The 25,554-nt window shown below is 46.3% G+C and overlaps 1 protein-coding gene across 2 annotated transcripts in view; it reads right to left on the reverse strand.

Annotated features, from left to right (window-relative positions):
- Positions 1 to 2,836: 2,836 nt before the first annotated feature.
- FAM171A1 (family with sequence similarity 171 member A1) overlaps positions 2,837 to 25,554 on the reverse strand; it is a 135,133-nt gene continuing 112,415 nt past the window's right edge. For both annotated transcript variants that reach the window (XM_043563563.1, XM_043563564.1), the window contains 3 exons: positions 9,829 to 9,945; positions 6,510 to 6,624; positions 2,837 to 5,829 (listed from right to left, as the gene is read on the reverse strand). In XM_043563563.1, coding sequence (XP_043419498.1) covers positions 4,128 to 5,829; positions 6,510 to 6,624; positions 9,829 to 9,945 — 1,934 coding nt within the window. In that variant the 3' untranslated portion in view covers positions 2,837 to 4,127. The remainder of the gene's footprint in view (positions 5,830 to 6,509; positions 6,625 to 9,828; positions 9,946 to 25,554) is intronic.

A 25,554-nucleotide genomic window follows, 5' to 3' on the forward strand; every position in this document is an offset into this window, starting at 1 on the left:
AGATTTTGTGAGTCCAGTGTCCTGTGTCAGAACCACTGTAATCAGGGGAAATACAGGGTTACGTTCCTGAAAGCGTCTGGTCACGTTTTCATCAGCCGATCAAAACATCACCTTCATGGGTGTTTCCGTTCAAAGACATCTTCTTTAATACACGTTGTTGACACATTAACATTGAACCCCCAGCCAACAGCCCTCTGACTAATGCCTGAACAACGCTTATCTGATACATGTATTCTCATGCTTCTCATTGCTCTGCGTGTCTGTGAATGACCACAAGAGCATATGAGGATTGATTTCAGGGTTACAAATAAGTTTTAGCGAGCGGGCAGATTTGCAAATATGGAATCCCCAAATGATGAGGATCAACTGTATATGTGACGATGCTCTTGGGGTCATTTCCCTGTATTGTACCTTTTTGGTGGAAATATAACTCTGCTACTGTGTACCCCTTCCCAAGTCCTGAGAGTGGTGATGTCACTCTATTGTTTGAAATTGGCCACGTGGGAGCATTTACACCATGGGAACTGGCAAATGTTCCCAAGAGAGGGTTGACTTGCTGACTGTCTAGATTTAAAGAAAGACATGGGGAGATATTAATAATGCAGATTAAACTTAAAATGGTACCATGTCTGGAACCATTACATTGAGAATAGCACAGAAAATTGAGGGAATACCTTCCCAGTAGTCAAACACTATTATGTGCTTCAGCAAAGAAGTCACTCGGTGATCGATGAAGTGATCGAGTGAAGTCCTGACATGTGTCTGACATGTGTCTTCCTCCTTTGTTTCATGTTAATCATTAATGTAAAAAAAAAAAAAATCAACAGATGTTCACGTCAGAACTATACCCTTTTGTCAACTACAACAGGCTGGCTATGACAAAAATCAACAAAAGCGTTCTGTGGCTATCAAGTGTCAAACAGAATTTACAATTACGTATTTTATTACGATGTGCAAGTTGTGTCCCATACATCCTTTATCAGGAACACTTATGACTTTAAACGCATCCATTTCCAGAGGGCTGGTTGTTTAAGCAGCATCCCACTGATTCTAGCTGAGCGGACTCACTTACTTAACCCCCAAGCCTCAATTTATTTAGAGGTAAAACAAAGAAGGAACATCACTTCCTCCCAAGATTTTGAGAACTGAATGCACGATTGTTTCTGATATGGTTTCTAGCAAAGAGACTCAACAAACATCCGTCCCCATCTCACCTTGTCTGGAGGGCAGAACCAGGGTCCGAGCCATTCCTGTGGACACACACCCACGCCACGTTCCCAGAGCTGGCCCTGGACAGCGGTCTGTCTTGTCTCAACAGGCAGATGAAAGCTCACCACTAGATGGCATAAGCAAGGTGCCTTTGATGGCTTTAGTTCTTCAGACAATACAATTGGTTCCTAATAATGAGATGTGTTTTATTACTCTTACCAGGCTAGAAAGAACATAAATGAAATGTTTAAATCCATAGTCACAGTGCTCTGTCTAGACACTTCCAGTCTGGTAATCAGTACGGGTGCCCTGAGCAAAAAACATTATCCTCTGAGCCTCTTTTCAGACAAGGGTAAAACGAGTTAAGAGTCACCTCTGGCAGAACCAGTTTTCTTCTGGCAAACCCACCCACTGCCTTGTCCTCCTAGGCACATAATGTGACCACTGCTGGCTGCTGCATACTTTCCATAACCAGGGCCAACCCAGGGATGTCCTGCCTAATAAAGCGGCAGAAAAGCCCCTCTCCCTCCAAACGTGTTACCTACTTTTCACAGGTAATACGCATGGTAAATGAGGCTTTTCTGGAAACTGACGCTTTAAAAAGATGATTGCATTGGCAGCAACCTTCGGCAGGGCTGGAGAGGGCCCAGAGTCTCCCAGTCATCTACGTCTGCCCTGGGGTATTTCTTGGAGAGCCACTTACTTTTCCTTTGGGAGGCAATTGACAACTGGCCTTTATTAGTGAAGTCTGCATGGGCTCACCTGCCACCTACTGGTGAGAATGTTTACCGTCAACGTAATAGTCCCTCCTTGTGAAACCACAGACTCCCATTTATGTATTTATTATTACTTTATTATTACTTAAGTTTATCTATTTAAGAGGCAGAGGGGTGGAGAGAGAATCTCAAGCAGGCACCGCGCTATCAGCCCAGAGCCCGATGTGCGGTGTGATCTCACAAATCCGGAGATCAGGACCTGAGCCGAAATCGACAGTCTGGCGCTTAACCAACTGAGCCACCTAGGTGCCCCAGACTCCCATCCATTTAAATGCCCCAAACGCTTCATGTAATTTCAACTTTTTTTTCCCCTTGAAAAGCAAAATGTATCAACATTTGAGAATTAAAGTGATAAAAATCAACTTGATTGGTTCCCTGTCCACATGGAATTCACAAATAAGATTTTGTAATGCAGCTGTTGCTGAATACATAGCTAGCTTACTTGTGTTCTCTGCTCTGCTCTGATGTCTCCATTACTGATTGTGACTAATAGTTTCACGCAGCTGGGATGGTTCTGGTCATTTTAATGCAACTTTTTGTAGCGATTCCAAGTGGATCAACGCTGAACATCAAAGAACACACGAGTTTTTTGTAATGTGCAGACATTTCTCCCTATCTGAAACACAACAAAATGTCACCTTGTGTTCTTGAATAAACTAAATAAACACAAGGTGGGATTTAACCTCGGTGTAAATTCCTAGGTGTCTACTCCGGAGTCTTTGAACAGAAGTCCAACAACCAGCATACCAGACTGCCGAGGAACAAAGAGCAAATTCGTAATAGTGACTCCGAAACAAATAGTGGCTCAGAGCGAATGAAAAGGACCACAAGATAGTTTGTTTTTTTTTTTCTTCAGCATTTATTTTGAATTTTCATTTTTGGATAACCAAGCAGCTCTTTAAGGAGAATGCACAGAAGAGTCATTCTGGCACTTTTGGATAGTACATACGATTTCTGTAATAGTCACATTCACTTGCTCAGTCCATACTCTGTGTCTGGTGAGCAAGGTCAGCCCATAGGATTCCCGAGTTAATACATAACCGTATATACAAACAGCCAATGAAACCATAATGGTGGCTAGTGGCCGAAGGGACAGAGGAGGGCAGGGGATCTCTAAAGTGTCCTCTAGTCTACCTTAGCTCAACAGAATTCACGTCACACATGGGCACTAGAGAGAACACTGCGTTGAAATGAGAATTCGGAGCAGAAACGGGCATTTGGCAGCATGCAGCTTAAAGAAAAGGGGTATCATTTAATAACTTTATAAAATCCAGGCAGTTCAATGAAAGGAGTTAAGGAAAAAAACAAAACAACAACAACAACAAGAAAAGGTGAGGGGACTGCTGTTGTCACTGTAAAAAAGGCACTTGGAGTTAATGGGACCAGAATTGAAGGGCTCTCAGCTGATAAAAAACTTCAGTACGATTTCATTAAAAGGCTTGTTTAAGAGATGACACTCAGGAGTTCGCGAAAAGAGACACCGAAATAAACCGTCGAGAAGCAGAACAGATGAAAACCAACAAATAAAATCTTTCACAACCAAGTTGTGTGTGTGTGTGTGTGTGTGTGTGTGTGTGTGTGTTTTCTAAAGCAAACCCGAAACGAAAGCTAACCAAAGCAAAAACACCTAAGCAAACCAAGAGCACGAAGCAGCGGTGCATAGCTTTCCTTTGAGATAACGCATACCTCGAGACACTAAGTGCTACGCTAATTTCCCAATAATAACGTCACAGGAGCATTATCGTGATAAAATGGATTCAAGCAATGTGAAAAGAGTCTCATCTGTTCCTAGAATCTGAGGGAGAACTGAGGTTATCAGCAGAGCTGAGCGACATCACTCGTGGTTTCTCAGTGTCCTGGGATGGGGGTGGGGTGGGGAAGTGGGGGGAGGCGCGTCCCAGACGCAGGAGCCACATTCAGACACTCCTGTTCAGCCATCTCCCTGGCGGTGAGGCGTCCACGAACATCATCCGGTAACTTTAATTCCGTTCTAACATGTACACCGTGGACCGTGATGCAGCTTAAGTCCGCTTCCACGGCTGCCGCTGCTCCACCTCCTCCACGAACAAGTAAACGCTTCCCTAAGAAAAGAATTTTTGGCAATTTTTATTATGTTCCGCCGACGGGTGGCGCTGTGACAGCTCACTTCATGTTAAACGCCATCAGGGGTCTCTCTTCCCGCTTCTGCCAGGGGCTCTTCTTGTCCTCTCCTTGGTCCTCCTCGTCTTCCTCTTCGTCGTCCTCCTGGGCCGATCTCCTCTGCTCCGGGCTGGCTAGTGGCTCCGGGGGGACGTCCGAAGTTCGTTTTGTCGTCTCCTCCTGCAGGCTGGGCAGCTGGCCGCCGCTTCTCCGGCCGGAGCCATCCAACAAGCAGCGCAGGGCACTGTCCTCGGGGGTACAGACGGTGGTGCCGCACTCGCTGCCGCTTTGGTCCATGTCGTCCAGGTACACGAGCTGCGTGTAGGAGGTGCTGTCTGCGGCCCGCGGCTCTTTCTGCGGATGCTCCTGGACGGCCGGGTGGTTCTGTGCGAGGGACAAGGGGTCTCCTCTTCCCTTCCGGGCAGATTTTGGTTCATTCATATCCACGCCAGAATCCAAACTGGCATCATTGCTTCCGTTCCTTCCGGCTCTTTGGAGATCAATGTAGGAATGTCTAACGTGCGCATTGGACCTGCCGTCCAGGGAGACGAACCACGCCCGGGGGTGTGGGAGCGGCTTCCCACCCCCAAGTTCCATCAGAGCCTTCTCGGTCAGGAGCTGGACCTCGCTGTTCATCTGAGCCAAGGCCGCATCGTTCAGGGAGGCCGGGATGGAGAGGGACTCTGACATGGACGCGCCTTGCGGGGTCCACTCCCGGGTGCCTGCATCCTGCAAGTGCTGCTGGGAGATGGCCTGGCAGGACAGGGGCTGCGCTTGGATCTGGGAGGAGGGGTGCGGGAAGATCCCCGCGTGAGGGCTGGAGAGCTCAGCCTGCAGTCTTTCGATCTCCAGCTGCTGGTCGGCTGGAACGACCAGGGGCTGGCCCACATAGGAGTGGTCCCCGGGGAGTTTCATATAGTGCGCGGGGATGACCAAGGCAGGTAATACCTTTCTGTAAACGCTGTCGTTGACCTGGTCAACGGAACTACAGCAGATCAACTGGCCGGGCCGCGGAAAGGACGTGGGTCTCTCCAGGTGGTCCACTGACCGGGACATCATACACTCAGCAGGCCTGCGGTCCAGCAGCTGTTCCTTTTCGGGAGATGAAGGCGTGGGGTACATGTGTTCCTGAATGGTGAGTTTGCTTCCCGTGGAAATATGGTTAGCGGAGGCCTGGCCGTCTCTGTCTTGCTTTTCAAACAGGGGCTGCGAGAGCATGGCATTGTAGCTCCTCCTGTACTCGCTGTTGCCAGGGGACTCACGGCCTTCTCTTTCCACAGATTTCCTGGACTTTAAGGGGAAAATCTCCACGGACTTACGATACTCTTTTCCCAACGTCCCACTTGGTGTCAGGTTATCGAAGGAGATTTGGCTTTTGTCCTCTTCCTTGTGGGAGAGAAGTTCCTCCCGCGAGCTGAACTCTTGCGAGGTGCTGTAGGAAAGCTTTAGCATGGGGGTGTGCATGTCTGCTTCTCCGTTGGAAGACATCATTTCTAAATGGACCCCGCTCATCAGTTCCTTCGGCCCAGGGGCGTCCGGGCGGCCGTGGCCGGTGACAGAGAGCGGGCCGGGGAATTCTGACTCCCGACGTGAAAACAGCAAGTTGATGTGAGACATGGAAGTTGACTGATCTCTTTTGGAGCTCTCGAGGGCCGTCGGAAGTTGGAGTTTTCTGTGGTGCTGACGAGGTTTCAAGCATTTCCGCCTGCGATCAAAGATAAAAATCCAAACCCAACGGTTAAAGATTCTCAAAGTGGTAGAAGGTTCCAAGTAAGATCCTAATTCTCAATTTCCACAGGAAGAAACAAAACAACTACTCAGCAGCCAGAAGCCTTCTCACCCCACACCCGCAGCCTTATTTTGATTCAGGGCAGCACAATCTGCAGATTTCACCTTCAGGGTTTTAGACGTACAGCCGGGTTATTCGTTCAAAAGCGGTTACCCAAGAGTCGACAGCAAACATTCTCACAAACCGAAAAGACGAGGCATCAAAATAAAGAATTTTAGTTCTGCTTTGTCCTTGAGAATATCGTCTCTTAATCAGTGTTTAGGAATATTCTGAACGAATCATGACAACCGTCAAACTTAAAAAAAAGAAAGAAATAAGAACTCCCCTTGTGAGCAACCTCATAAACAGCATGCCCCCCACATCCTGTTCATTTGTTTGCAACTTTAAGGACAAATGTTTTAGTTCTTAGGCATGCCCCCCACATCCTGTTCATTTGTTTGCAACTTTAAGGACAAATGTTTTAGTTCTTAGAGATTTTTTTTCATGAGAAAAAAAGGACCTTGATTCAGAAAAAGAAAAAAAAAAGACCTTAATATCAATGCCTGCACAAGAAATTCCAAATTAAAAAAGATATTGCCAAAAAGGTAAAACTTTACCTGCAATAATATAAAAGGAGACACAGCAGAACCAAAAGTATGAAAGCCATCCCTCCTAAAATGGCCAAAAGAAACACCGTGTGATACGTGGTAATGTCCTGTGTGGCAACGGGACCTAGAAGGTCAGAAAAGGGCATTTTAGATTGCAGAAAACCTTGAAGGGATAAGAGGGATAATTAGCTGAGAGCGTATGTTCTTCCTCTTCCTGGCTGGGGTGCGGAGCAGGGGCCAGAGGCAAACACCCTTTGGATGATGTGCTTACAGATCACTGTAATTTCTCTCAATGACAAGGGATTACCACGACCGTCGCCGACACTGGAGCAGCTGTGGCCGGGAGCAGCGTGAACACCCAAACACTCCATGTGGTGCTAAGGGTCCCTCCTTAGCCCAGAAGAGAGCTGCACTTGCAGCAGGTTCAGCATTCTAAATACAAGATCTTTTAATACAAGAAAATGGATGCATGATAACATAATAAGAGAGACTCTTAGACGAGAGATGGCTTGAATATCTGGGGATTTTATACTGCAGGAGAAAAAAAAAAACCCACAAGATTTTATTCTCACTTTCCCTGGATAATTATTACTATGTGGAGAGCCCTTTGCTTAAATGAACAGTTAAAATGTATGATATAAAATCGGCTAGGACTTACAAAAAAAAAAAGTCCACAGCTTATTATGGTCTTTCAAGTGTTTCTAAAACGCCTTCCATTTGTAAAAATAAAGTCTTCCTCTACAATGCCTCTTCAAAATTGCTAACCGTTTGTGGCCACAGACCTCCTTCAGAATTTACAAAGTATCAGAGATAAATATATTTTCTTTTTAATTTAAAGAAATTAATATAATTTCTTTAATATTTCAATGTTAAGAATCCCAAGGCAAAGTTTATGTTCAATACTAATAAGAATCTATTTTAATGCACTGACAACAGATCGACAGCAACAACAAAAATCTCCCCTATTTATAACATTTGGGGACATACTGGTGTCCAAGCATCGAAGGAAGGGGTGTGGTTTTATGTTATGTCAGATTAGCATGGCTATAATTACTACATACCACAGGTACCCATTTACTTACTGATTCTCGATATCTTAAGGGACAGATTTCTTCAAAAATCTTTGGAAGCAGACCACTTAAGAGCTAGATAAACCCAAAGAGGTTTACTAATTTTTGAAAATTGTGACATGACTTAAGTTGAAAAAGCTAACACCATTCTCTGCCAAACATAATTCACTTCAGTGGGGGAGTGTGGAGTTAATATGCCCCAAAGTTGGAAAAACAATTGACAACTGTATACTCCATTCATCATTCAGAGAAACGATTTTTTTTTTTTTTTTACCCAGAGACAACCCCCACGGACCTAGGCAATGCCTTGGCAGGAATCACCAAAAATCCGGGGTACACATAAAAATCATTTCCAAATAATTCAAGTTCTGTCCTTTAAGTACTTACAATGTTATTATCTTAACTTCTGCCAATGGAACACTCTATAAAATTTACAGCTGTACTCAATTTCCTTAACTGGAGAATGAAAGAAAAAACCCTAACTATTTTCTTGTTGGTTTTGGGCTCATGAAGGCACAGCATCTTTGTAATTTGTTTTAATAAAGGGGATGGCTGTGAGGTTACTAATATATGTGTCTGTACATTAAATGCCATCAGGGCTCTGTCATATATGCCCTTTATAGATTTTTGTCTCTTCCTTCACTGCTCGGAAGGGTTGGCAGACCTATACCAAGGCCGTTCTTTCTCCCCTCTTTACAAAGCATCTATTAATCTGTGGCATGATGGGCAAACTGAGAATCACAGTTGTCTGAAAGATATCTAAATTTTTTGTAATGTTTATTAATTTTTGACAGAGACAGAATGCGAGAGGGGGAGGGGCAGAAAGAGAGGGAGACACAGAATCCGAAGCAGGCTCCAGGCTCTGAGCTGTCAGCACAGAACCTGACATGGGGCTTGAGCCCACGAACCGTGAGATCATGACCTGAGTGAAGTCGGTGCTCAACCGACTGAGCCACCCATGTGCCCCCGAAATATATCTAAAATGAAAGTTAACTGTAATGCGTGGGCTTTATGGCCTCTACTTGGGTACTTCAGGAATTTCTTTTCTTTCCTTCTTTACTCTTACTCATATTCTAGATATTTGTGATTTGGAGCCTGGGGCATTTTTGTACCTGGTTTGTGCCTATATTGCTACAAGAACGCTGTCACAAAGGGAAACACAGAATTCCCTTTGTGAAATGGGAAATCAACATTTTCTCAGTCTGGGGGCAATTTCTCAGCACCTCCATCATATCTGCTACTATGGGAATGTGAGTGTCATTCCAGTGACAATTCCACTGCTAAAATATCTTGGACTCCCATTTTGGAACTGCCTTCATGATGAGAGACAGCTTTTAATCATAGCATATTTCTGACCTGGCTCAATTACCTACTTTACTCACCAGACCAGGATGCGCATGACTTTTAGAAGCGTCTAACAAGAATCAAAGGACCCTCGGAGCATAAAGATTTGCCACCAATGAAAACGTTTCACTAATGAAGGCAGTCCCAGTGATACAGATTCTAAAGGCATTTTGAGTGACAGAAGCCATGACTGGAAAGAATTCTCTGAAGATGACTATTTTAAGAAACAATTCTAGAATGTTCCTAGGGATAAATTAGGGCATATAGGTTAAAACTTTTTTTTAAGTCATGCTTTAAAAAGTATGAGTTAATTCACGTATCCTAAGTAGAGATGATTATTGTTTTAGACACAAAGCAAACTGGTTTGTTTCTGAACCTTCAGGAAAGGCCAAAACAAGCTTTTTGCCCCAAGAAAGCTCCAGTGGTGACTGTGTTAGCCTGTCTAAGGAGTGCCCTTCCCCACATGTTCTCTTACAACAGGCCACAGCTGTTTCAGGAATTAGGGAGGAGGTCTAAACCGCCCCCATGGGCTTTAGATTAGGAATTCCCTATGGCAGCTGTCTGAACAAAACAGATACAAGACAGGAGTATGTTCTGTGCATTACTGTTATCCTAGACGGGAGAGTAGCAACCAGAACTCCCCCACCCCCACACAATACCTTAGTTTCATCATTTGATTTTCAGACTTTTAACCATTTTTTTTTTTAAGTAATCTCTACACCCAACGTGGGGCTCGAACTCATGGCCCTCAGATCAAGAGTCACATGCTCTACCCATTGAGCTGGCCAGGCGCCCCTTTCTACCATTTTTGAGTAAGATGAGGTCTCGCTGCTGAAGTAATTTTCCAAAGCATACTTAGCCTGAACCCTCAAAGAACTCAACGCCCATCATCGCAGGTGCTGGCTTCGTGTTACCTGGGTTGGGAGGAGACATGGCTGCCACCCAGTACCCCAGCTGAGGGGCAATGTACGTCCACGTCCGCTGGCTACCTTCCTGGTGCACGAGACCCAGACCACTCTTCAGCCACGTTCCTGTGGGGTGCAGAAAAAACTTGAGCTGGACACACACTACACCCCTATTTAGGGCTCACACATATTGTACCTTAAATGTCATCTTTGTAACACAGTAGGTAGCCAAGACGGTCCAGATGTCATCTAGGGACTGCATACACCTTTCCATAGATTCTTTTCAACTTCTTTCAGGGGTGAGGGAACGTTTGATTTTTTCTTGCTTTTCTGATTAATTTATTTTCAACCACTTTCTCAAACATCCCTGCTTCCAAGCTCAGATAATTCTACCCAAAAGCTTTGGAGTTTAGAAGTAGAAGAAAGGTAGCAAGGTAAGCGTTGGGGGGAGTACAAAGAAGGTGGTGGGGAGAAATCCAGAACCGTTTCTACTCTTCTTTCTCAAGCCAATAAGCAAATTTCCTATCCCAGATTATACACTTGGTTACATCAGAATTACTTAGGAAAGTTTAAAAAAATATATAGACTTCTTGGTCTTATTTTTGCAAATTCTAGCCTAGTAAACCTGGCTTAGGTGAGTATTTTAAAAAGTTTCCAGTTGCTTCTGATGCTGGGAAACACCAGATATGTCCAGGTCTGAACTGTCTTTCAGTTATCAATTGGTAGTTAACGTTAATGAGCACCTCTTACGTACAGGCTGGCCACAGCAGATGCGTCTTATACACATTATAATTCTCACAGCACCACCACAGAGTAGGACTCGTTTTCTTTTTGGACAAGGACTGGGGAGACTGGGGAGGTACGGAACTCTTCTAAGGGCCCTCAGGGGTAGAGAGCAGAGCAGGAGCAGACCTACACCTGGCTCTCTGTCCTCAGGGCAGGATCTGATCTACCCTGTTGCATTCTTCTATAAACTGTCCCAACAGTTCGTGACGTTTTCACTTAAGTTTTCCAGACACAGACCTGTTGCCTGGCCCACCTGTCGAGCGCCTTGCTTTGAGGCCTGTGATGGCGGCCGGCAGCAGAAGACAAATGGAGAGTGCTGGCCAGGCCCCCCAGCAGGACAGGCACCCGCCCAGCCCACCAGTGTGGACACCTCAGTCAAATTGCTTCGCAGGGCTCCTCCTGCCTCGAGGCCCACGCGCTCCACCGCTCGGCCTGCTCCCATAATCCCCACTACCTGAAATGGCCTTGTGTGTAACTGTGTCCTAAATGCACCAACCGTGCACCAACCATTCTCCCCTCTAGTTCCCAAACCCTTGCCCTTCCCGTGCACACACGTCACTGAGGTGGCAACGGCGGATTGTTCTCCGTTGAAGAAGGAAACAATATTTGGCGGTGCTTCTACGGCCTACCAGTTGCCATAGCAACACTGAAATGCAGTGGGTGGAAAGGAGCCGGTGGCAAAGCCTCCAATCTTGCTCGCCTCCTCCACTGCTCAGACGTCAAACAAAGGAGGAAGAAGGGAGAGGCTAGGTGTCAGGAGCCGCCTTGCACTGTCTGACCTTCCCAAGCGACAGGCTGCATCACGGCTGGAGACGATTTCCATTCCCATTAGACAAGAGGAATACAAATGGGAAGGTTTCTAAAGTGAGTGTGAGGATAAGGATGCCCAAGTCAGATTCATTTGCTGAAGAACACCCAGCCCAGAGATGATTTAGTTACTTAGAGCATCGCTCCGTTCTACAGAGCGTTACAAACAGAACCAAAGGCCCAAAATGGTGTCACTTAGGGGAAGGCCCCCGGTCGGTACACCGAGACTGGATACCCAAACTAAATGCAGTTTCAATTGCACAGCACGTAACCTTCAACCAGACAACATGAATTTCCTGGTCAGTACCAGGGAATTTACTAATTGACCCCTTCTGTTCCCCTTCGGAGGGCAACCTTGCCCAAACAATGCATTCCTTGCTAGTAAAATCCATTCTTCTTTTATTTATGCCCTTCTCCCTGCTTTTAAAAAAGTTTTTTTTAATGTTTATTATTTTTGAGAGAGAGAGAGAGAGAGAGAGACAGAGCATGAGTGGGGTAGGGGCAGAGAGAAAGGGAGACACAGAAACAGAAGCAGGCTCAGCTGTCAGCACAGAGCCTGACGCGGGGCTTGAACCCACAGACTGTGAGATCATGACCTGAGCTGAAGTCGGAGGCTTCACCGACTGAGCTGCCCAGGCGCCCCCGCCCCTCTCCCTGCTTTTAAAAACCTTTCTCTTGTTTAGCTCTTAGCTCAGCAGACCTCCCCTCTACTTGCTAGATGGGATGCTGCCTGATTCATGAATCATTTAATAAAGTCAATTAGGTATTCAAATTTACTCTGCTGAATTTTGTTTTTTAACAAGAGCCGCTGAGGAAATGGAAAACATAGGACATTTGACACATTCAGCTAAAGACTTTCCCTATTTGGTAAGAAAGCTTCTCTGAAGGTAGAGAGCCGGCTGTTGGTGACCGGTTCCGGTTTTCCGCTTGGGGATCCCACGCTGCTGGGCCCCTGCCCTGACTTCCACACCCCACCCCACTCCCCTGGCTGTCCCCACAACACGGCCCTGCCAGGATCTCCGCCTCAGCCAGGAGGTGGCGTGCACTCTTTGGTCTGCGGTTCTCCCCAGGTGGGGTTCTTGAGTCACTGCTGCTCTTCAAATGGAGCGGATACCACATCAGGCTGAAGGGGACCCACGTGGAAGGACCTGAAGCTCACGGGCCCTGATTGCTGCTCCTTCAAACCGCCTAACTCGACTGCGAAGTTGCTTCTGCCTTCTCCAACACAAGCACATCAACTGCAGAAACGCTTCTAAAATCCCTCCGAGCTATACCCCACCCCTGGTCCAGCCCGGACGGCCCCCGCCTGGCAGCGGTGGTGGTGACGATGGCCACAGCCAGCAAGGCCGGTGACTGGAGAATATGCTTTGGGAGCACAGGGAGGGTAGAGAAGGCTTCCGGATGAGTCAAGTTTCGAAGAATTGGCAGCTGGGGGTGGGGGTGAGGAGGGCAGCAAGAGGAGGAGGAGGAAACAGTGTGCAGGAAGGCACACAGGGTAGTGGGCTTGGAAGATGCTTTGGATGGGGTGCAGGTGGGGGTCGGGTTGGCGGGACATAAGGGATGGGCTGGAAAGGAGTTTGCTGTCTGCCCGGGAAGGGCTGGGAAGGGCTTCTAGAGCCATTAAAAATGGTACGGAGGTTTCTCAAAAAGTTAACAATAGAACTACTCGAAGATCCAGTAATTGTACTACTGGGATATTTACTCCCCAAACAGAAAAACATTATTTCAAATGATACACACACCCCTGTTTATTGCAGCATTATTTACAACAGGCAAGGTGTGGAAGCAGCCCAACTGTCCAACAGATGAATGGATAAAGAGGAAGTGATACATACACAATGGAATATTACTCAGCCATAAAAAAGACTGAAATCTTGCCATTTGCAACAACGTGGATGGAGCCAGACAGTATCATGCTAAGTGAAATAAGGCAGTCCGAAAAAGACAAATATCATATGATTTCACTCACATGTGGAATTGAAGAACCAAAACAAATGAACAAAGGAAAAAAGAGAGGAAGAGACAAACCATGAAACAGATTCTTTCTTTCTTCCTCATTTTATTTTAGAGAGAGAGAGCTAGAGAGCACATGAACAGGGGAGAGGGACAGAGGGGGAGAGAGAGAGACTCTTAAGAGCCTCCACATGGAGTGCAGAGCCAGACACAGGGCTCGATCTCATGACGCTGGGATCATAACCTGAGCAAAATCAAGAATCAGACGCTCAACTGAGCCACCCAGGCGCCCCAAGAAACAGACTCTTACATAGAGAATAAACTGCTGGTTACCAGAGGGGAGGTGGGTGGGGGGATGGGTTAAATAGGTAATGGGGATTAAGGAGTGCACTTGTCATGACGGGCGCTGGGTGACGTATGGAAGTGCTGAATCGCCATATCGTACACCAGAAACGAATGTGACACTGTGTGTTAACTAACTGGAATTGACATAAAGAACTTAATAAAAAAGAAGAAAGAAATGGAGTCCAAGCAGACTCCTCCCTGTAAGCACGGAGCCCGAGGCGGGGCTCGAACTCATGAACCGTGAGATCATGAGCCGAAATCAAGAGTCGGACGCTTAACTGACTGAGCCACCCAGGCGCCCCTCACACGGTTTTTCTCTCTTCCAGAAATCTACCCATCTTTCAAGATTCAAGTCACGTCATGTGCTTATCCCGAGTCCCTCCGGAACTCAAGGATCTTCCTTGTCCTCGTCCTCCTGGGACACGTGTCACTGCATCTCTTTTCCAAATCACACGTTGCCTCAGTCGCCAACGTCTGGCCTCCTCCGTCAGACCGTAGCCTCCGTGAGTTTGGGCCTGGGTCCTATATTCCTTTTGTCTTCTCAGCACCAAGAAATCTCCTTGGCGTACCAGCTGAATAGTACTCGAGAACGAGTGAAAAGCCCAGCAGGCAACCCAAAAAGTCGTGTCGGATGACCTTCTGTGAAAAGCTGGGTGTGGTCATCAGGAAAGGGATCCTTACAGAAGTGTGCTGAAATTCAAATGTAAGGGAACAAAGCCAGCGGGGAAACAGGCATTTATTTTGGCCTACGTTGCCTGCAAAACGTACACGTCTTCAGTGACTAAAGGGTGACACTATCTCAGGACTCAACAATCATGCTGTTATTGGCAAAAGCCATTTCCAAGCTTTCTGTGTTTGGTGGGAGGAAGTCAGCGGCGGGGAATAGAATTACCGAGCTGTGCACTGGAGCATATGCTTCTCGTTAGGGTGAGATCCTGGTGCCGCGGGACGAGGGCGACCTCCCCACCTGAGGAGCCAACACACATGGGAAGAGATTCTTGTGCTCGCCGTCCGGGAGCCGGGGATACCGGACGGCAGAGCAGACAGACCTCTGTGAAGTCTCTTCTGTTCCATGGGGCCACGGGAGCTCAGCACCTGCGACCAGGGTGCCAAGGGTGGGGATACCGCCAGTCTGGGTGGGGGGGGGTCTCAGGCGCTGCTCAGACAGAACCGGAGGGCCTGGGTTGCTCCTGCGGTGTGGACAGAGGAAAGCTCCAGCTGCCTGATCTCCAGCCTGCCCACCTGCCTCCTGGATGGGGCAGCGTCTGTGGTCCAGACACAGAGAAGCCTCTAATGTCCCAAAAGCAGCCCAGCACGGCTGCTTCCTTACACCCACTTCACGCCTCTGCTTCTCTTTCTCCTTGCTCCAGCCTATTCCTTCTAGCCCCTTCCCGCCACTTCCCGTGGAGGCCTTGCTAGACTCAGGATCCTCTTCACAAGCGGGCAGTCAAGGCAGCCGCTGGGACATGCACCGGGTCAAGGCGGGTCACCTGGTGAAGGTGTGCAGGCAGGCACCTGGGATTTCTCCTGTCCCACCCCACTGGCCCAGCCAGGCGGCCACCTGCTCCACGCACAGCTGCTAATGCACCGAGCAGCTGGCCAGCTGTTAAGTGGGTCTGTTGGGAGCAGGCTGGCAGCACTGGGCGCCTCTCTGCTGTGACTGAGGTCTGTGGCACGTCAATCACTGGGGACTCTGTGGGTGAAACTTATACAGTAACCCTTCTGGCATCACCAAGGAATGAAATTCTGCATTACTGAAACTTCTAGGTCGGTAGTTTTCAAATAGTTTTCTAAAGTATTTAAACTCTCTCCCTTTGATGAAATCTTATGCAGAAATTTATATATAAAAGATGGAAGATAAGCTTTCTGCATGAAGATGAAGAGAACACCACCCCTCCCCCTTCCCTCCCCCCCCCCCCCCCCGCCCTGACACTGCCCACTGTGGCAACCCCAGGACATCTCCTGAACAGGGCCTGGAAGTTCTTCTTCTATACAACTTGGGTTTCATTTCCCAAAATTTGAAATCAAAGTTTTACAAATAGTCTAAAAAAGTACCATTTACTCCTGCCTTATAAAATTGAATATAGGGGCACCTGGGTGGCTCAGTTGGTTAAGTGTCTGACCTTTAATTTCATCTCAGGTTGAGGTCTCACAGTTCGTGAGATCGAGCCCTGCATTGGGCTCTCGCTGACAATGCAGAGCCTGCCTAGGATTCTCTGTCTCCCCCTTTCTCTGCCCCTCCCCCCCAAATAAATACATACATTTTAATTGCCAGCTTATGCTATAATATGTATTCGTAGCTGAACATTAAATACATCAATCAATAGGCAATTTCAAAAAATAAAATAAAATTGAATACAATTTTGATTTTTCACAATAACTCAGGGCCATGATCATGATCAACTACAATGCTAGCTTCTCCAATATTGATGCCCCATCCGAATCTGGCTCAGGTCATGATCTCATGGTTTGTGAGTTCGAGTCCCGTGTCGGACACTGTGCTGACAGCTCAGAGCCTGGAGCCTGCTTCAGATTCTGTGTCTCCCTCTGCCCCTCCCCTGCTTGCACTCTGTCTCTCTCTCTCAAAAATAAACATTAAATTAAAAAAAAAATATCATGCCCTTAGGTCCCAGCTGAGGACTGTACTTGTTTGCTCCTACATTAGATACACCCTCCCATGTTGTCTCTCCCTCCCTCCTGGTTCCTCCTTCCTTTCCTTCTTCCCTCCCTTCCTAAATGCTATCAGTGTTTCTGTTATCAGATCTTCTCCCTCACCATCAAGACCCCCAACATCTATACTGGGGCGGTCTTCTATCCAGAACTACACGACCCACCTTAGTAAAATCGTGTCCGAGTAACGTCCACAGGCAGTTTGAGGGACTGGGGAACAGAAGCAATTATCCAACAGTGGTGTTCTAATCCAAGTTCAGTATTTCTTTCCTTCGACACTACACCCTCAGATCAGTTTTTGTCTGAATTATCATTTTCTAGAATTAAACCTTGCACAATAGAATAGATTTAGAGATATTTTCAGGAATAAATACTTTGTTGAAAAGTCATTCTAATCTTTAAAAAATGAGTTCGTTATGTATTCAGCTGGCAAGGTTCACCGCGCGTAAAGCACAGTGAGTTCTTAATTTGGAAGCTATGCTTAACCACAAAGATTATTACACACAGTTATTGACAGGCAGAAAAAGACATGCCTTCCGCTCGTCTGTAAGATCTGATGGGCTCTCTTAGCAATCACCCAGGGTGCCTTCTTGCTATGTTCCCAAGCAGTAATGAAATCAGTCTTTATTTGCAAAATATAAAGAAAAGTGAGTTAAAGGGTGCCTGGGTGGCTCAGTTGGTTGAACGCCTGACTCTTGCTTTCGGCTCAGGTCATGATTTCACGAGCCCCCACGTCGCGAGGAGCCTGCTTGGGATTTTCTCCCTCTCTCTGCCCGTCCCTTATGCATATGTGTGCCTATGCTCGCTCTCTCTCTCTCAAAATAAATAATTATTAAAAAAAAGGCAAGTGAGTTAAAAAGTATAACAAATGGCTATCAAAAGGGAAAAGAACCCTGAAACATGAGAAAAGGGCTCAAACCACGTCTTGTTTGAATACAACCTGTAGGGCTCAGACTTCCCTCTCTCCCCTTGCCTGCGATGTGTACTGTCCTCTGCCCGCAAGTCCCTATTCTAGCAGCCATGCTAACTCATCTCAGCGTTTGGAAGCAAGCGTCAAGCCCTGATATTAGGAGCACTACTGATTTTGCAAACGAAACTGCAAATGAAAGCCCACAACTTCACTAGTTACAAGTTGAAGCCGGCACCTTGCGCATTAGGCAGTGCACAGGGACACAAGTCATTACACTTACGGTGAGGTACTGTCACCGCGTCAGACCTCGGAACCCGGGGCAGAAGAAAAGCCAGGCATATAAAGGGCCAACTGATCACACGGACGGCTTCTCCACGTAACATAACCCTGAATGTGAATTCTAGCTCTGCCACCACATGAACTTGGGCGTCCCGAGGACGGCACAGCAGTGGGGCCTGAAGGGCGCTGGCGAGACCTTTCAGCCCTGGGAGCGATCCTGGGGCTGTTTCACGTGGCTTTCGTCGTGGAAACGAGAAACGGCTCATCAGGCACGTACTTGTAGTCGGGTGTTCTACTTCGTGCAATTGCACGAATATGTCAATTGACATATTCTAATTGATCTGTGTCTCTTGAAAGAGACCGGAGTGAATTCTATCGGGTCTGTAAGCTGGCACTCGTGAAGAAATCCCACAGTCCCTCCGAAAACCCACCTCAGAGAAGTTCTATTGGTCAAAAGGTGAGTATTGAGTATCCACGCTGCCAAATAGCTATTTATACTCTTCCGCCTACATTTTCACCGTGAGATATCTGGGAACATTTATGGTGAGAGGTGAGACACACGTATGTGTGACACAAGCGTGAATTTCCTGGTAGGAACACATGGCCGTCTTGCTCCTCAGCTGCTGGCCGCGGCCAGTAATCATCTCACTCGAGCTGTGGTAGCTCTTGCACAGCCTTCAGCATGGTGGGGGCACTGGCTCTTCTCAGAAGAATCTTCTTTTTCTTTCTTCCTTTTTTTTTTTTCTGAGAACAATTTCTTAAGAAGTAGGTACCTTTCAGATCCCTAGCAAGTGCCGCTGCTTATTGCTAGTTTTTTTTTTTTTTTTTTAATTTTTAGAGAGAACATGCAAGGGGGGCAGGGAAGAAGGGCAAAGGAAGAGGGAGAGAGAATCTTAAGCAGACTCTGCATTCAGTGTGGAGCCCGATGTGGGGCTCGATTCCACAACCCTGGGATCATGACCTGAGCCGGAATCAAGAGTCAGATGCTCAACTGACTGAGCCACCCAGGCGCCCCTTTATTGCCAATTTTGATCACAGGGTCTTTCCTGATCCCCGAATATGCTGGATTTCTCTAGAATCCAAATCCCTTACCTTTCAGGGCTTTAGTTTGCATTATCTAAGGCTATCACCTCTACTATACTTTTCTACGTATAGCATAGAAGTATCAAGGTCAAAAATCTACTTTGTTGCATGCTTTTACAAAACTATGACAGGATCACTCACTAAAGTCAGAATGTGTAACTCCATTGGCCCTAAGTCACATTTACCAGTGGAGTAGAAACTTTGATGATATTGTGGAGTAGCCTTGTCATTTTTTCCCAAATTCAAGCCCATGTCTTTGAGTAGCTATGTTTCCTTCTTTGGGATTATTTTTCCATGAAGTTTGTGAGGGGGATACAGTCCTCATTAATTACACACCAAAGTATTTACCTGGTGTCAATTATCCAACTGTTCTTGTTGAAAGCAATCAAACTGAAGAGCAAAAGTTATGTACAGATGGTTGGATTCTTACGGCTTCAGGCAAGTACATTTCAGGACTGATTTAAATAAGAATAAAATTAAAGGCAACTCACTATAACCAAAGACCTTCTGTTTGAAGCATAAAGACAGAGAGATATGCTGAATTATTAGAAATTAAAACAAGAAATGAGTCTGTATTCAGCTACAGCATGTTCCCTGGGTATTTTTAGGGTAATTTTTGAGAAGTAGATTCTTAAAAATAACTTTAAGCAACTGATTCTTCTTTTTTCCTTTAAGCTTTAGCTGGGCTATCAGAAGACTAACAGAACTGAGTTTTTAGAAAAGAGCAGTAATGGGAAGCCATAAAGATTCTGGCAAAGTTATAGAAAGTTCTATGCCTTAAATAGGTAGCCAGAAGTATTAGGATACATAATAGCATTAATAAAACTTAATGAGAGAATTTTGGATTTATAACAGGTATGTATAAATTCCTAGAAAGTAGCTATTTCTATTCTGATACTCTGTATTAGAGTGTAGGCTAATTAGGCCCAGATGGAGAGAAATTTTGTTCATTATCCACTACATCCAACATCCATCTTGCAATTATATGTCAGAAGGGATTGGGTTGGGGGAGCTGACCGGGACGTAGAAGGCACAGCCACTAATCCCCAGCATTAGAAAAGTCACTCAAAACGAACGAGAGCATAACAGAGAAGTTTACAAACATCTTCACAGATGCGGCAAGGTGTTCCCAAGCAGGGCTTGCTAAAGAGCCTGTTACATCGGAAGCCTTGTTAAAATACAGGTTCTGACTCAGTGGGTCTGCGGTTCTAACACGCTCCCCGTCTGCAGACCACGCTTGGAGTAGCAAAGCTCTAAATCATGATTCTTTCAAGGAAACCCCCGATGGCGTTTCCCATGATGTTGCCATGGTGCGTCACCTGGGCAGCCCGTGTTTAAAGCCACTTCAGAAATATTTCTACACATTTAAAAAATAATCTAGTCACTTGTCAGACTACCGGCCAGACTGCCAGTTGGCAAATTCAAACGCCTACAGATGCTGTCTTGCCCTTGCCTGAAGAGGCAATGCCACTCACGGAACCGGCTGCTAATGTGGCCAAATTGATTCGACCTGAAGACCTTTGCGTTTTTTCTGCCCAGAATGTTGCCTCCCGCCCCAAGATATTTCCATTAGGCTCCTAGATGTCTACAGGATCTCAGCTCAAATGTCACTGCTCCAAAGGCTCTGCCCAGCAATCATCCTCTCTGACATCACCCTACTGAACAGTCTTACGGTACTTAGGTCGTATGAAGCAAACTGGCTCACTGTCTCCATTTAGAACAAAAGCTTCATAACCATAGAGACCTTCCCTTGCTTGGTACGTCATTGGCTTATTCCAAGGACCTGGAGCAGACTAAGTATGGCACAAAGAAGATGTTCAATAGATATTTGCTAAAATGAATGGACTGCTCCATCTTGAAAAAAGAGAAGCCAAGGAAACAACTCCATGGGAAATCTTTCAGTTTTAAATGTTGGCAGTCAATTAAAACACAGCAAACAAACAACTGCCCCCAAACCGACCGTATGGGCCAAATCAAACACACCTGGGAACAGGGTGTTTTGCATTCCCAGATTTAGTCCGTTATTCTAGCAAGCCACATCAAGTCTTGGCATGGAAGCAGGATTGCACAAAAAGCTGATACACTAGAAAAGGAAGGGATCTGAAGTCCGAAGGGAATCATGTTCTGCGTCTCTCCTTCTGCGCTCCCTGGGATGCTGTGCATGGGCTGAGTGTGCTGAGTTTTGGCTTCTTTCTTATTAAGAAAGCTGGTAGCTCCCCACCTCCCGGGCTGCTTTGAGAAAGCGATGCAAAACGTTGCCTCAGGGCAATACCTGCTTTGTTAATGGATACGCTCAGCTAAGAATGAGTGGGAGAAGAAAAGCCTTTCCCCAGATGATCCTATGTTTCTTCCCCTCCAATTGAGGCCCACTTCAAACTGCACACTTGAAATGACTGGGCCTGCCATGTACAACTCCATCTACACGTCGTACCACTGAGCGAGCAAGGTGCTTCTGCAGACACCTCTAATGACGCGCATCCTGTGTAGGCTGGGTTTGTTCTATGCGTGCGTTCTGTGTATGCGTGTGCACGTGTGTAAATACAAACAATTTTAAATATTAAAAAAATTTTTTGATGTTTATTTATTTTTGAGAGAGCAAGAGAGACACAGCACAAACAGGGGAGGGGCAGAGAGAGAGGGAGACACAGAATCAGAAGCAGGTTCCAGGTTCTGAGCTGTCAGCACAGAGCCCGACGTGGGGCTCGAACTCACGAGCTGTGAGATCATGACCTGAGCCGCAGTCTGATGCTTAACCGACTGAGCCACTCAGGCGCCCCGATACAAACAATTTTAACAGGGTGATTCAAGATAAGGGACAAAAAGAATCAACATAGTAAGGACATCATCTACGCCTGGTGACGTGCTAGGTGCTTTATGGACATAACCGCTTTTCAGTCTTCTACAACCTTGAAAGGTGGGTATTCTAGAACTTATATCTGAGACTGCAGACATTAGGCTCAGAGAAGCGAGTGATTTTCCCAAGGACAGGCTCACCCCTAACGTTTGCAGAACTCAAGACAGGAGTATAAATGGATGTCGATTACAACATATCTAAATATTTAAAAGTTATGGAGCAAGTGATCATGTGGTTACATAAACGTGTCCTACCTCCCCAACTGTAACTTTATAGGACCTAAAGGCTAGGGCTGAAGGTAGAATTCTTCAGTGCTTTAAAGAGTACATGCTGGAACAAAGAGCACGAGGAGAGTTGGTCTGCGGCCTATACCCCTTCCCAACTCACACCCCGCCTCACGACCATGGATGTGGACTTCCAACTCCATGTCCAAGCTCATGCCCCAGCCAGAAGGCACTCCTTGGCCAACCCTCTGGCCTGAGGGTATGCACATGGCACGTGTAGATGGGCGGAGAGGTCTGCCCCTGGGAGAAGGGCATAGAACAGAGTGCCTGGAAATCAGCTTAGGGTGTGTGGGCAGGGAACCCTGGGATCTAGGCTACCTGGAGGGTATTCTAGAAAGGGGTCTCAGATTCCAGGTGGCCACATCCTTTTGGGTCAGTAGATACCTTATCCCATGGGGAGAGGGCACAGCTGGATGGGGGCCAGAGTGAGGTCCCCTAAAGTGGGCAGGGGGTGCTTACAGCAGCCATCCCTCTTGCTCAGTCCAAGGGTGGTACTTCCCAAGGGGCAGAGCCACAAGAAGTAGAATTTTATTCTAAAAGGTAAAATGACCTAGCTAAAAGGTGTTCTCAGGAATGCATATATTTCCAAGATTAAACCTGTGGCATGCTGAGGAAGCTTTGCCTAGATACCAGGCCTGGACTACCTTTCCTTCTGATGACTTCCAGACCTGATTAAGGCACAAAATTAATGTAGAAGGAGGAAAAAAAAATTCATATGCAATGTGTTCAACTTGTTTAAAAAGTCATTATGTGTTGGGGGGCACCTGGGTGGGCTCAGTTGGTTATGCATCCAACTCTTGATTTCGGCTCCGGTCATGATCTCACGGTTTGTGAGTTTGAGCCTCGCGTTGAGCTCTGTGCTGGCAGTGCGGAGCTTGCTTGGGATTCTCTCTCTCCTCTCTCTCTGGCCTTCCCCCAGCTTGTGCCTGAGCGTGTGCGCTCTCTCTCTCTCTCTCTCAAAATAAATAAATAAACTTAAAAAAATTATGTGTTAAACATATCCTAATATAACAGTATAGCTCATATAGAAGTATGAAACCAAAACAAGCTTATAAAACAAAGAGAAGCAGGCTGTAAAATTTCAAAATAAAATTAAGATAAAAACAGCAATTTAATGTAGTACCTGATGACCAAAGGGCACTTATCACTTGCAACATGAACATGACAGCGTAGGGTGAGGCTTCTTTTGAGCGTTGGTGTGCCTACGATTCGACTCTCCTGCCACCTTTTTCTAGCTGAACTTGCCAAGAAATTTTCCTCTTTCAACATACTTTGAAATTACTTTTCCTTAATATGGTGGGGTCCTTGATGTACGGCAGCTGCCCCGGTTCAGTTTTCTCTCCATGATTCTATCCTACCCAACAGTCTATTCATAAGTGTACATCCAGGCAATGAGAGTATCCGATGGCTTTAAATTCTGTACCGAATCCTGATGACACAGAGTATTTTTCATGTTACGTCGTATAAGATTATCATCAAAACCCAAGCCTCAGATTTTAAAATCCTTGTGGACAATTCCCATTCCCCAAGAGAAGCTCTCTGGGCCAACAGGTTCTAGTTTGAAAAACCTGGAATCTTACTCAGGAAAGCCTGGACATTGGGACCTTCGTCCATCCCAAGCCCTCCTCCTCGGCGTCCTCACCTGTGAAGTGGGGACAACATGAGCTGCCGTCAAGACCCAGGGCATGGAGCTGCGAGAAGGAAGAGCAGGGCTGGGCTGAAGTTCAGGCACCAGGCAGCGGGCCAGACTTGCTCCCGGGCAAACACTTGCCCGGCACACCAGGGGACTTATTCTTGCTTTGCTCAGACTAAAGGCATTACCTATCCTGGACTGTAAGAGTTATTTGGAAATAGGAAAACAGCAATGCCCTTCAAACCATGGAACAACTGGTGGAAACGGGAAACGAGGTACCAGCCAATCAGGTTGGATACCTGCGGCCTACCAGCTAACGCTGCCTTGGCTGAGAGTGGATATTGAAGGTGCTAGGACTTCACTGTACCTGTCCTTCTTTCTTCTATCATGCTTCACCCAAGATGCACAAACTAAATATGGGCCCCATGATAGGCAGTGATGATTATAATCATAATGGCGAAATTGCACAGAGCTCTTTACTGAGTACCAGTTGCTTTTCCATTTCATGGGCTGTTAAAGGATTTGCTCAACATCACAGCTAGTAACTTAGTTGGTTACTAGGAGGAACCAGTGTCCAAGTCCAAGCTGTCTCAACTGCTGGGCTTCATGCTGCCTATATCCTGTCGACTCCTGATAGATGCCAGACTACTAGTGTAGTCTTCTATCGAAAATACCTTTCCCTTTGGGGTGCCTGGGTGGCTCAGTCGGTCAAGCATCCGACTCTTGGTTTTGGCTCAGGTCACGATCTCACGGTTTGTGGGACTGAGCCCCACACCAGGCTCTGTGCTGACAGTGTGGAGGCCGCTTCGGATTTGCTCTCTCTGCCCCGCCCCTGCTCATGCACACATTCTCTCAAAATAAATAAACTAAAAAAAACACACACACCTTTTCCTTTAATTATCCACTTCAGTGGAGATAACTGAAAACAGAAGACATTTTAAAATTATTTGGTTTGGGGGCGCCTGGGTGGCTCAGTCGGTTAGGCATCTGAATTCGACTCAGGTCATGATCTTGAGGTTCTCAAGTTCAAGCCCTGCATTGGGCTCTGTACTGACAGCTCAGAGCCTGGAACCTGCTTTGGATTCTGTGTCTCCCTCTCTCTGCCCCTCCCCTGCTTGTACTCTGTCTCTCTCTCAAAAATAAACATTACAATTAATTTTTATTATTATTTGGTTTTGAAGTAAATTATGGCAGCTCCACCTTCCTCTTCTTCACCTAGGCTGGTCTTAGAATGAGCATGTTAGATGCCATGCTTAAAACTCAGGCCAAGAGGCAGCAAAGCACGGGGGCTCCGAGGTTTCTAGGTGTTCGGGAAGCCGGCAGGAGGATACAAATTTGCCCCCAGATAATCCACAATGTGAATATTCCCTAAGTGGTAATGAGAAGTCGACGGTAAGACACATTTCCTTTCCAGGGGAACATACTGATCTATACCACACTCTAAGACCACAAAGTGGGCAAGTGTCATTTGTAAAGCTTGCCAAAAACTGTTTCAGTTAAACGTAAGCATGGAAGGTTCTAGTTCTGTATATAAAATGACACTTTAGGGAGATTAAGTTTGTAAGAATAGTATTTTAAAACAAATATGGTCCCCGAACCACAACTACAATACGGTTAATGTTAACGTGATGGCATTATTTTCTGAAAATTCTCATTTCGGGGCTAGAGGGTGGTGACAAACACAAAAGGCTTAATGATTCCTAGGAATGGACTGATATCACACGAATGTGTTTTTTTTTTTTTTAGTTGCTAGGCAACATTGAAAAACAAATGGCCATGTTCTGAGATCACTGTGTATCTGTTCTCCCCACGGGCAACTGTGCGCATGTTCCTCGGCCTGACAGCACTCCTCTCGGACAACAGGACCAGGGCATTGCTCCCATCCCTTCCTATTCCCCCAATAACCGATGAAGTGGAAAAACATCCAGATCTATATTTTAAATCAAGCCCCGCCTTCAAGGGTGGGCTGGCTGTGACTTACCTAAATGGACTAGTTCAAAGAGCGCAGCATTAGCAGTAACGTTTGCCATCTGAAGCGGAGACAAATCCGCTATAGGCCAGTTATGAGTGGGATCCTGAGTGCCTGATACATACACACCATACATGATCAGAGGCGGTTCGGTAACTGCCA

This window comes from Prionailurus bengalensis, chromosome B4, assembly GCF_016509475.1.
Source record: "Prionailurus bengalensis isolate Pbe53 chromosome B4, Fcat_Pben_1.1_paternal_pri, whole genome shotgun sequence".
NCBI classification, from domain to species: domain Eukaryota; kingdom Metazoa; phylum Chordata; class Mammalia; order Carnivora; family Felidae; genus Prionailurus; species Prionailurus bengalensis.